Below are 13,694 nucleotides of genomic sequence, written 5' to 3' on the forward strand. Positions count from 1 at the left end.
TTATAGATTTTGAAGAATGCCTACAAAAGATTATTGGAAATATTTAGAAGTTCTTCATAAGCTTGTAATTAAAGCAGACAATGGATTACTTCATATAGGAAATCAAGTAAATCGAGAAAAAATAAAAATAACCGCAACTACATTAAGTGTTAGAATTGAAGTATACCTGTTGTCTCATACTAGAAAATTCAGGATGACTAGCAGAAATAACTGTTTTAAACATTCGGGGAGGTACACCATCCTGCTTCTAAATGGAAAGACCAAAAAAATATAAGTTACAAGAATGAAATGATAGGGACAAACAGCTATGTTTGAAACAAAATGCTTCATAATCTCTTCATGGCTCTATGAAAGGAAAGAAAATGAAGAAGTTGTTCTTTTATTATCTCCATCTTGTCATTTTATTTGGGTCTTTTTTTCCTCGCATTTTTTTTTTCAAGATGGGGTTTGGGGGCAAAGTAAATTAATCATAAATCTTAACATGGTAAGACATGCGTAATGTTTTGTAATTGTGAAGCATTCAAAGTCACTGAATCATCCGCTGATTTCCATTTAGCAAAATCTATTTAACAACTGATGGAAACGTGAATTTTATACTCAAAGTCCCTTGATGGGTAGGTTGACCATAATAATCAAGAAGATGAAGATCTTCAAAGCTTACTAGATTTCAATGCCACTCTACCTTTATTTGACTTGGTATAATTTCATGCTTTTAGAAGTTTCAAATTTGTTAATATTTTACATTTTTTTCTCCTTGCATTAGGACAAATCATTAATCTATATAATAGTATCTTATGGACTCCTAATAATTTTCCAAACTTGACTAAGTTTGGAAAAGGCCTATAAATATTGCATTAAATTTTTAGATTCATTGAATAAAATTCATTCTGCATGTGTAAATTTAATGTAGAAAGATTTGGTGGCTACTCTAATCTTTCATGATCTTTCATTAAGCTTGGTAGCTGATCTATGTAAGACTTAGGTAAGTTCTTAGATCTCATTTTCCATGATTCTATTTCCCGACACAAGTCACATCATCTCTACATAAGGCTCGGCCAACCCAAATCATAGTCTCCCTCAATCTCAATACAAATACAACCTCTTCAAAACTCTCATACGCATTCCCCCACAACCACCTACTACACATTTCCCCATAACCATTATAACTTCCCAAGGCCTTAAAACTTAGCAAAATACCCAATACAAAGAGATAATTTTTTTGTTGTAAATAACCGAATTAAAAATATCACAACTCATCAAACAATAACAACAACATCAAGCCTTTATCCCACTACGTGTGGTCAGCTAAATGAATCATTTTTCTCCATTGTGTCATATTAAAAGTCAAATTCTTGTTTAAATCTAATAAAGAAAGGTCATTCCTAATATTTTCTAACCAAGTCTTTTTAGGTCTACCCCTACCTTTCTTAACATAAGTCAGATCTAATACCTATACTCTCCTAACCGGGTTATCGGAAGGCCGCCGTTTTATGTGACCAAACCATCTAAGGTGACTTTCTCTAATCTTATCTTCTACTGGAGCTACTCCAACCTTGTCACGTATATGCTTATTTCGTATCCTATCTCTAAGGGTAAAGCCACTCATCCACCTGAGCATCCTCATCTCTGCCACACTTAACTTAATATTAAGCCTCTCTTTTAAAGGCCAACATTGGTTAAATGATTGATAAAATTAGTGTTGAAAAATTATGAAGAAAATAGAGATATAGTTGTTCAAAAAAAACTTTAGCATAGAGTGTGTTTAACATCTCATGCAACAACTGATATTATTATTAAAAAACAAGGATTATACGAACGATTGGAAAACCAGAATTCATAAATTGGCCGTGAATTGTTGGGACAAGATTAATAAAGATGGTTGGGATAAGTTGAGTGAGGGATTTCCTTGTAGTGACTAGTCTTATTGTTAGCATTGGGATTTATGGTTGAAAACCAATCATGTATGCAATGTTAGATTAACTTGATTGTTCTCTGATCTTAACTTTTATGCACGTGATTCGGCCTAAGCTTGTTTTACCGCTCTTAGTGTTTTATTGCGTCGTTTAAATTCAACATTAAGATATAATTCTTTGTTCTAGAAATATTACGTGTGCAAATTCCTTAAAACAATTCATCCATGCAATTATGTTTTACATCATTATCATTCCATTCTATTTAAAGAATAAAACCAAAATTACTGCCAAAAAAAAAGGAATACAACTAGAATTATAATTACTAAAAACCCCTCCTAAATTTAATTCCCTCTTAATTTAGGAGTCCTAAACCACTCCCTCCTCTTTAATTTTGTATTCAAGTAATGGGCCCTACAAGGGGGGCAAGCAGCTGTTCGGTCCTCTTGGAGTAACCAGGGGCCGGCCCTGATGTTGGACCGATCTAACAGAAATCTACCCAAGAAGTCCTTAACAATTTTTTTGTAATAACCTATAAAAGATCGATATTAATATCAGTTCAACTACCCTAATCCTTGTTTAAAATTGCACAATGTGAGGCACACCTCAACGCAAATCTATTGCAAAACGCATTAGGTACACCCCTTATATGCTTGTGCTTATAGACGTACGCCTCAATCTAGTTGAGGCTCGCCTCACCTCACAGGCGTGAGGCATACACCTGATGTGACCTTTTTTTAAATAATGAATATATAAAAATAACTAGTTTTTAACCTAATCTAATTAAACATCAGCACCTTAACACAAACCCTTCACACACAGATAGTAAATCCCATCCTCGACATCTAGCCGTGAGTTCCTTATCGCCAGCCCGCTGCTGCAACCACCAGTTATCGCCTAGGGATAGTCACCACCGCCACCATCATCTTCTCGTTCTTCTATTACATATATATTTTAAGTTATTTTGATATTGTAATGTTTGGATTTTAATTTTATTTCACGCAATTTATCATTTGCCACCTTACGTCTGCTACAACTTTTTGTTTCATATTTTATCAAATTGTTATTTCATAGTTCAATAAAAAGTTAATATGTCATCTTTTAATATATTATTTGATTATTATTTAAGAAAAATCATTTTTACCCTTCATTTTTATTTACCACAAATTTTATATTTTAAGGATTACGACTCAAAACACATAAAGGCTTATGTCTCACCTCAGATGAAAAATGCCTCAATACCCAATTGCGCAAATTTTAAACCTGGCCCCAAATTAAATACGTTAATTGCTACCAAAATTTCTTTCTACAGCTTCAAACAGCCTATGTTTCTAACAGTTGTGTTGCAAACTTCAAATAAACAATTTAAGTATTGAGAACCTCCGACCATGTTTAATCCAACCATTGAGGAAACAACCTTAGAACTTGGTTCAACTGGAAGATACTGTTCCTTATTATCATTTAGCAAATTTGAAATAGTCAAATTCGATATTTAGAACAGTAGCCACGACAATGTCTCGTCCAAAAGATGCTAACAGTGTTTAAAGAAAATACACAAAAAAAAAAGACTTTCTAGTGCTTTCACATGATAATTTTAGCAATTTAAACTCATAATTGGATTTTAGAACCATAAAAGAGGGTTATAGAGAAGAAAAAGTTACATCAAAAACATAGACAAAGTAAAACATAAAGCATTCTTCAAATACCTCTGAAGTTGGTAAGGAATATTTCCCAGACAACAAACCATGACCCAGCTTAGTCCTGTTAAATAATCCTATCACATCAACAACAAGCAATACGAGAACAATGACACAAACAACAGATAATATTAAAACAATTACGTTAGATTATTAGCATCACAATCAAACTCTATTTGCATAAAATAGTCAAAAGAATGCCAGCGTACCTCACTCCTTCAGCATGCTAATTACCAAAAAAAGGCTAGTTTATGCCAATGATTAGTTTGATATCAAAACTACTTAAGCTAGTATGACGATACCAGACAATAAAAAATTAAGCACCAAAACGTAGATAATTGATAAAAACTAAAAATAAAAAACTCAGAAAGATTGAGCAGGACAATTCGAAGAATTAGCTGATAAATAGTGGTGAAGAATGTATTTTATACTTTCGGAAACAACCTATAATTCAGTAAGGTTTGCCAAAACTATTCTAACATACACCAAATATGATTCTAGACCATCATCTCTCGAGAATCCTCAGCCACAATTCTAGCTATACTTCTGAAAACTAAACAGACAAACACTTTTAAAATATATTAAAATCTATAATTCAATATTGCCCAATAGATAAAGGAATAACACTAAAGCATCACATATAAAGATAATATTAAAAAGAGTACCCATTTGCTCAGAAAAAAGTCATTATATTATTCACTTACAACTGCATATTCAAGTCCAAGGTTGGGTCAGCAAGAGCCAGAATAAAAGCTGATTTCAGATTTTGCTCTTTATAGTATCTGATAAATCCAACATGAAATGGCAAAATAAATTAGTACGTAGGACTTTTTTTGGTTAAGCTTATGTTTGTAGACTTTTTCAATCAAAAAGTTTATAAAGGCTATTTTACTAGCAAAAACCTGACTATCAGGAAAATCAAATTTTTCCAAAACAAATGGTGGTAAACTGATGACCGGCTCAGCCGGTCCAGTCAATCAACCCGACCCCAGCTAGGGGGGCGATCTAGCTAGCATGCAGAAGAGCCCTGTGGGCCCCACTAGTGTGGGTGGCAGGCAAGGATAGAGGGGGGCTAAAAGAGGATCAACCACCTTTAATTACTTATCATAGAAAATAAAAATTGGGAGGGAATTAGTAAGGTTTATTTAGGAAAAGAATGTTGATTTGAATTTAGATTTGGGAGAAAATTAGAATGATTTATTTAGGGAAAGAGAGCTGATTTGAATTCAAAATTGAGTGGGGATTAGGAAGGTTTATTTAGGATTAATTATGCTATTTTATATTCATAATGTGATTTTGTGTTTTGCAATAATTTTCTTTGGAGTTGTTCCTAACGGCGCCTAGGGTTTCTGGACAGTCGATCTAACCCTCGAATAGTAGATTAACTTATATCTTGGTTTGTTGTGCCGTTACCAATAAATTAGCCCATAATCTCATTTTTTCACGCTGATTTCTATAGTGTTTTCTCTTTGTCATTGTTGTTTTTTTTACTGTGGGGATCAGATTACTATAAAAAACATGGTCCTTTTATTCATCCAAACAACATGCACCTATTTAATGGCAATTTATGCTATCACAAAGCAGTTAAAAGTGAAAAAAAAAGAGCATAACTCGTATTATTTTGTTCCCATAATTACAATCAATACTAACCTTTCAATGAAAAAACGAGTGGAGAAAACTACTTGCATGGTTGAAGCCATGTAACAGCTGAGAGACAAATATCATATCAATATAAATATAGAGATAGAAGTGAACACTTCTTCACCAGTCAAACTTAAGTTACCTATTTCCAAGATTAACAAGCCCAGTGTAGCCCGGCCCAAATAAGGGCTCCAGTTCTTGTCCACTTTCCTGGATTCTATTCCAGTCAAAATTCATATTCTGGTCGAGTTCCTTTTCTGCAGTTGTCATTTCAGTCTGCAAAAAAAGTGGAATTTGCCTTCATTCTTGATACGGATATTTATTCTTTTACATGAAAATGCTGCTGCACACTACTGACAAATAAGGCAAACGATCAAACAAATATTGGTTAAGTTTAACTAATTAGCCTGTCAAATGGGCCTGGCTTGATGCATATCATTAAAAAGAGAACAACAACAACAACATCAAGCCTTTATCCCACTACGTGGGGTCGGCAACATGAATCCTTTTTCTCCATTGTGTCCTATTAAAAGTCAAATTCTTGTTTAAATCTAATAAAGAAAGGTCATTCCTAATATTTTCTAACCAAGTCTTTTTAGGTCTACCCCTACCTTTCTTAACATAAGTCAAATCTAATACCTCTACTCTCCTAACCGGGTCATCGCAAGGCCGCCGTTTTATGTGACCAAAACCATCTAAGGCGACTTTCTCTAATCTTATCTTCTACTGGAGCTACTCCAACCTTTTCACGTATATGCTCATTTCGTATCCTATCTCTAAGGGTAAAGCCACTCATCCACCTGAGCATCCTCATCTCTGCCACACTTAACTTGAATGTTAAATATTTCCATAAGCATAAATATATTAAAACAAGGACTAAACGCAAAATACGAATCTATGCATGCACTGATGCACATGAAAAGCAAAACAGAGTCAATGTCAGGAATTTTATCTACTACTCGAATTTGAATTCCATGATTGCTTAACAGTTAGCAATGATCACCAAGTGACATTCCAATATCTGATATCTTGACCAACATTTAAATTTATTCACAAAAATTATAAAAAAAGGAAAATTGCAAAGAGGATCACACAACCAAAATCAAATTTTACAACTGATCCATAATCCCTGCTAAACATTTATCACAGATGGAACAACATGTGCTATGATAAACAATAAAAGCATAAGGAACTATCATGCTATCAAACAATAGAGGAATGTTAAATATTTCCATAAGCATAAATATATTAAAACAAGGACTAAACGCAAAATACGAATCTATGCATGCACTGATGCACATGAAAAGCAAAACAGAGTCAATGTCAGGAATTTTATCTACTACTCGAATTTGAACTCCATGATTGCTTAACAGTTAGCAATGATCACCAAGTGACATTCCAATATCTGATATCTTGACCAACATTTAAATTTATTCACAAAAATTATAAAAAAAAGGAAAATTGCAAAGAGGATCACACAACCAAAATCAAATTTTACAACTGATCCTTAATCCCTGCTAAACATTTATCACAGATGGAACAACATGTGCTATGATAAACAATAAAAGCATAAGGAACTATCATGCTATCAAACAATCTGAGGAATTCAAGTTTCTGGTAACTTTCTGCACATGAAAATAAATGTGATACACCCTAAAGACCTATAGATCAAGGCTTCATTCGGTAATATGGATTTTTCAAAAAAAAAAAAACAAAGTGTTTACTAGAATTACATTATCGTGGGGAAATGAAAATCTTGCCTCAAACCAGTACCGATATGTTTTTTCAAACATGGAGAACACATGGAATAACACATCCATCTCTATGAGAATAGTGGCAATATTATCATGAAGTACAACACATCATCATCAAATAAAGACCAAGACATCTATACAGCTACTTGAACATTCAACCAGCATCTATACATACATCGTTCGTCATTCTTAGTATCTAATTTATTATATAAATCATTAAAAGTTAAATTCTTTGCATCGCATATTGCTTTCTTAGACTCCTTACAAGCCACTTTATATATTTCGTCATATTTTTATCTTTTACATCTAAATCAATTTTTATAACAAAACTTCTAATTTTTTTATCTTTTCTTGCACATTTTGACTCTACCACTAACAATTTTTACTATTAGTCTATTATGAGCTTTTCTTTTTTATAATTCAAGAACATTTTTTGCAACATTTTTAATATCACTAGCTATTTTTCTCACATAACATTAGCATTCTCATGTACAGTCAAAATATTAAGACCTTGAATCTCACTCTCCAAAAATATTTTTATTAGTGCTCTTTAAATGCCCCCATCTAACCCTAGGAAAAAATTTACTTTATTTTCATATTATGTCACTTCATCTTAAAGTCTAAAATAAATAAGCAATTTGAGTACAAAAACTTCCACTAGGGATAAATTTACATTCTTGGCAATATAAACGATCTATTTTTTTCATAAGAAAATAAGCAATCTGAATTTTACAATATCTATTCTTATAAATAATGATATGCTCCTCTTTTTCTTAAATAAGATATTAGCAATTACAAAATAATAAGCTAGAATAAAATCTAATATCATCCTATCATCTTCATTTGTCACTCCAAAATGCTCTTAAAATCTTCTACCACTGTACCAACATGTTCATTTAAATCTCTTCCAATAAAAACCTTTTTTTCATAGGTATCTTTTCTATTAATTTTTGTTAAGTCATTCGAAAATTTAAATTTTGAACACATATTCAAACCTACTTGAGGAGCAAAAGCACTAATAATAATCATAATCTTAGCATCAACAGGAATTTTTAAATTATAATTTTATCTTCAATTCTATTCATTTCTATAACATTATCCTTCAAACTCTTATTTAAAATCGCGCATACATCATTTCTAGTACAACTCCTACCTGAATATCATAATTTAAATCCTAAACTATCCAATCTGTCTTCTCTCGAACCCTTTTAGTTTAATGAATGCATAGAAGATTTATATCCTTATGAATCATAACATCTATCAATTCAATTAATTTATTTGTAAGAGAACCTATATTCCAATTTATTATCATAGTTCTAGTTTTATGGACTAGCTTATTTGCTCACATCCGTCCATGATGTGGGAATCCTTGCTAATTTAACACTACACCTGAGAGTTGATGAAGTGACCCTACAAACTTCTCGTTGTATTCAAGTCATGCAGTGTGTCGCTTCCAGAGAACGTCCTAACATTAACACAATACATTAAAGGATTCATGCCATAATTATTATTTTATGGTGGTTATCAACTACTGAACGCAACATTCTACTTTCTCGTCCAGGACTTGGGACCTGATAACGATAGTTTTTCTTGGCACACTTTATAGTGCATATAAAACTATCAGAACTAATATTTTTTAGAAACATATAACTACATATGCTAGAGAAAAAAAAATTTGGAGAAGTAGGAAATCAATACTTTTTCAGGAGCATATGAATAAATATGCTACAGAAATAGTTTTAGTACAATTTTTGTTTTCCTAATGTAGGAGTGATTAGTACAATTTTTTGTTTTGGTAATGTAGGAGTGAAAGTACTATTACTTTTATAAAACTCATAAAAAAGTTTACGAGCAAAGAAAATATGGAAGGCAGGTTGCCAAGCATTGTAGCCATGCATGGCAGAAACTTAAAGTATCGTAAAACATAGAATTTGGCACCTGCTTTTTCCAGATCTGCTGATAAAGTTCCTAATTTTACAGCGAGAGGATAATTTTTCTCTAGGTAATGTTCAATGGCATGATTATTTCCTCCACTGCCATCCCAATTTTTTCTGCCACAAAGAATTACACCATCGGTCAAATTGAGCCAAAGGTTATCAGTCTTCTCACACATGGAACATTTCCAACCCGAAGGAGGTATGATAACACCGTTATTTATCTGTTCCAAATTCATGGCATAATCACTGGTTTTCTTCTTCTCAGATGTCCACGATGCTAATTGCTCTTTCCGCTCTGCTCCCTCAAAAAGTAAAACAGCATTAACAGATAGCCTAACCTGCAAAATGTCTATAGCATGATCAAGAAGCTCTCAATCATAAAGAGAGCGCTAGTGTCAATGTGAAGCATACCTTTTCTGGCAGCTCAACCGATGGGAATGATAGAGCAATGTAATCGGGTAATATCACAATATGGTAAATTTCCTCGTATTCAGGTTCTTGATTGTCGAAACCTCCTTCAACACCTGCTAGTCATCCATAATTGAAAAATATTTTACTTCTACTCTTGCCTTGAAATAAAGCAAGTAACAAAACTCTTGACAAACAATTCTAAGAACTGAAAGCCTTAAATAACAGAAGAGAAGTGCCAAATCATGCCAAAATACCAAACAGCCAATCTATTCCAACACTCAAAGATCAACCCAAGTATATCATTAAGAGTTCATGAGGGATTCATGACGCATGTATTTACATAATAATCCTAGCCAAAATAACCTGGTGAAAAATGTTCCTTGGGTATCAGTACCAACTACAGCCAATCAAGGACTTACAAGCTACTCTTAGGTTGTGCATACTGAAACAAGGTTAAATGCGTGTATATCCGAGTTTAAAGTAATAAAGAGTTGTCAGACCATGCTAACATGCCAGTAAAGTAACTGCATCACATGGCAAAAAATAACAATTGCCATGATCAGGGTATGCCTACACAAGCACTGCATTAAGTACCAATTTATAATGTCAAAAAGCCACCTAGAAGTACAGCAAAAAAAATTCAGACCATTTAAGTTCATCTAAAAACTAAAAATTAATCACAACCTTTCATCCTCTGCTGATGCAAATGCGGATGCGAGCAAAGCAAGGGCACTGCTATTCTTTATTCAATCCAAAGAAGTGGGGCACACCGGAGAATGCACAAGTGGAGAATCTGGACCTTAATGGCGTGATCAGTTATTATGATTTCAAAACCAATCTTTTGGGAAATTAAAACTATATAATTAAGGAAGCCTTTGGTTATTCCTTGTAGATTGTGAAGCACTTTGAGGTTTCAGCACTTTGTTTGAACATAACGATGCTGCCAGTGTTTTGTTTGCATATTGTTGTATTCAGAGGATTGCAGAGGGAAAAAGCTTAAAACTTTATTCAACATGATCCCTATTTATAGACTATACAAGATGCTTAAATAAAGAAACAAATAACTACAGAATAAAGAGAAATATAAGCATTCCTAATTCTACTGTCTAATTAAGTAAGGCATTCAACATGAGGAGAGATTCCCATGGATCGTAATTTCCAGCCGTGGGATTAATCCGGGATTGAGAGATTTGGATTTACACTCCCTCTCAAGATGAAGAATATAGAACTGTGATTCCAAGCTTGGCAATCATTCTGATAAAGGCAGAGCTGTCCAATCCTTTGGTAAGGATATTTACAAGTTGATCTTTTGATGGTATATGGTTGATATATACTAGACCACTGTGTAATTTTTTTTAAATAAAATTTATGTCCACTTTTATGTGCTTTGTCTTGTCATATTGGACTAGATTGTGAGTTATGTTGATTGCTGATTTGTTGTCACAATGCAACTTTATGGGTTCGTCCCACTTGATCCTTAGATCTTTTAGAATCATCTTGATCCATATACATCACATATTCCCAAGGTCATAGCCCTATCTTCTACTTCTGCACTAGATCTTGACACCACATTGTGTTTCTTACTTCACCATGTAACTAGGTTTTCTCCAAGGAATGTGCAGTACCCAGAAGTAGATATTTTGTCTACTAGTGATCCTGCATAATCAGCATTAGTCTATACCTCTAGAGTTATTATGTGATCTCTTTTAAAGAGAGTTTATTTCCCTGGGTTACCCTTAAGATAGTGCAATATTATGTCTATTGCCTGCATATGCATCTATTTCGAATTTTTCATAAACTGACTGACCATACTGATAGCAAATGATATATCTGGTCTCGTGTAGGAAAGGTAGATCAATTTTCCCACAAGTCTCTGATAAGCCCCTTTATATACGTCTAGATCTTCTTTTGCTTCTCCCAATTTGAGATTTGGTTCTACTGATATTGATGCTAGAATACATGCTAGTCTTCCTATTTCTTTCAGAAGATCTTTAATGTATATTTGTTGTGAGATGAATATTCATTTGTTGGAATTGAGGAATGAGCTACTTCAATTCCAAGAAAGTATTTTAGTCTATCAAGTTCTTTGATAAGATTTTTCATTAGACTTTCTTTCTCCTTTTCATCATCCCAGTCAAGATGATATCATCCACATAGACTAATAGTATTGAGACTTCTCCTGAGTCTGTGCGTTTAAAGAAGAGTGTATGGTCCCCTTGACTATGTCAATACCCGTTAAGAAGCATAGAATCTTCCAAAACAGGTCCTAGGTGATTGTTTTAGCCCATATAGGGCTTTTCTCAACCTGCATACTTTGTCACCTCCAGATTTTTCCTTAAATCCTGTACCTCTATAAATATCTCTTCCTACATATCCCCATGTAGAAATGCATTTTTTACATCTAGTTGTTCCAGGTGCCAGTTGTACCTAGCTGCTATTGAAAGTAAGATCCAGACAATGTTCATCTTGGCTACAAGTGCAAAGGTTTCCTGGTAGTCAATGCCATATGTTTGAGTATACCCTCTCTCCACTAGTTTTGCTTTGTACATTTCCAGTGTATAGTCAGCTTTGTATTTTACAGAGAACAACCATTTGCACCCGACTGGTTTTTTTCCTTCCGGAAGTTTGATGATTTCCCATGTATTTTTTTCTCTAGGGCCTGCATTTCATCTCTAATGGCATTTTTTCAATTTTCATCAGATAATGCCTCATAAACATAATTAGGAATATGAATTTCTTGTAGTGTAACCATGAAGTTTTTATGTGATGATGAAAAGTTATTGAAGGAAATAGAGTTAGCTAAGGGATACAAGGGAGGTGGTGAATTTGCACTTACCTAAATTCCAGGAGATGGTTCAGATTATTGGATCAGCTTCGGAGCACAGTTTGAACTTGTATGCCTGGAATATACGTTCCCAAATCTATTGACAGCTTTATCTTCAGGTTCCCTATTTTTAGGAGGTATGGTTTGAGGTGGAAGGTCAAGAGAGGCAAGCTCACTTTCCTCGTCTTCTTCTATTCAATCTCCCCCTGAAAATGAGTTTTGGTAGAATAAGAATATTGTTCATCAAAGGTTCTTTTTGTGGGGGGATGATATCATTTGTACCCTTTTGGGTGGCAGAATATCCAATAAAGATGTATTTGAGTGCTCTTGGATCAAGTTTTCCTCTATTTTGGCTGTAAATGTGAACATAGGTAGTGCACCCAAAGATTCAGGGGAGTAAGGTTATTATGAATTCGAAACTCTGGGTAAAAGGAGGACAAATTTTTCATTGGAGTTTTTAGTCCCACCACTGTTGAAGGTAGTAGGTTTATGAGATACGTTGCAGTTATGAGGGCTTCCCACCAATAGTATTTGGGTCTATTGTAGTGGAATAAGAAAGCACGGATGGAAGCAAGAAGGTGATCATTGTTCCTCTCCGCAACCCTATTTTGTTGAGGGGGGTGAACGCAGGAGGACTCATGAATGATGCATTCACTTGGGAAGAAGACAGGGCTTGGTTAAAATAATCTTTAACATTGTCAGAGCAAAATTTCCTTATTTTTACCCTGAATTGATTTTGGATCGTGGTGTGAAAAATGGGAATGGTGCTAACATCGGATTTATTTTTTAGAAGATAGATCCAAGAGACTCGAGTGAATCATACAAGAATGATACAAAATAGCGTGCCCCAAAGATAATGGGATTTTTTTAGGGTCCCCATATATCACTATGAATAAGATAGAAAGGCGTGTCACATCTCACATTTTTATTTGGGAAATACATTCTTTTATGTTTGGCTAACTCACAAGTTTCACAATAAAAATATTTATTTTTTAATGTATGAAAAAGTTTTGGATACGCATGTTTTAGGATATCGAAAGAGCGATGTCCTAATCTATAATAATGAAGCCATATAATGGATCTCTTATCAACTAGGGATAATATAGAGTAGCTATTTTTAGATTTGTCAGTTCTTTCAGGTATTACATTCCAGCTCTCTCTTTAGCAAGCTCAATCTTCTTCCCCGATCTCTGGTCCTGAAATAAGCAATAAGCAAGGTTAAATATAGCTTGACAATTAAGTTCATTGGTAAGTTTTTTTTATTTATATGAGGTTTGTGGATAATTGTGATACGTGGAGCACATTTTTAAGGTGAGGGAGAGAGATAAGATTATGTCTCATTAGCTCGCTACTGTGGTAAGAGAACCATCAGCAGTGATGATTTTCTTGTCACTTGGGGAAGGAGTATAGTTGATGAAGTGGGTAGGCGAGTGGGTCATCTGATCTGTGGCTCCTGAATCAATGATTCATAATTCTTTTAAATGATTTCTAGAGGTACTTAAACTAATGGAAATAGGAAA

The 13,694-nt window shown here is 33.9% G+C and overlaps 1 protein-coding gene across 1 annotated transcript in view; it reads right to left on the reverse strand.

Annotated features, from left to right (window-relative positions):
* Positions 1 to 13,694, reverse strand: part of LOC110109340 (ubiquitin carboxyl-terminal hydrolase 14) — an 87,158-nt gene that overhangs the window by 63,881 nt on the left and 9,583 nt on the right. Inside the window, exons 3-9 of the mRNA XM_028694654.1 lie at positions 9,351 to 9,463; positions 8,825 to 9,277; positions 5,391 to 5,524; positions 5,258 to 5,314; positions 4,312 to 4,389; positions 3,617 to 3,671; positions 167 to 247 (exon numbers count right to left, since the gene is read on the reverse strand). Coding sequence (XP_028550487.1) covers positions 167 to 247; positions 3,617 to 3,671; positions 4,312 to 4,389; positions 5,258 to 5,314; positions 5,391 to 5,524; positions 8,825 to 9,277; positions 9,351 to 9,463 — 971 coding nt within the window. The remainder of the gene's footprint in view (positions 1 to 166; positions 248 to 3,616; positions 3,672 to 4,311; positions 4,390 to 5,257; positions 5,315 to 5,390; positions 5,525 to 8,824; positions 9,278 to 9,350; positions 9,464 to 13,694) is intronic.

The sequence above is a fragment of the Dendrobium catenatum genome, unplaced genomic scaffold, assembly GCF_001605985.2.
Source record: "Dendrobium catenatum unplaced genomic scaffold, ASM160598v2 fragScaff_scaffold_536, whole genome shotgun sequence".
NCBI lineage: Eukaryota > Viridiplantae > Streptophyta > Magnoliopsida > Asparagales > Orchidaceae > Dendrobium > Dendrobium catenatum.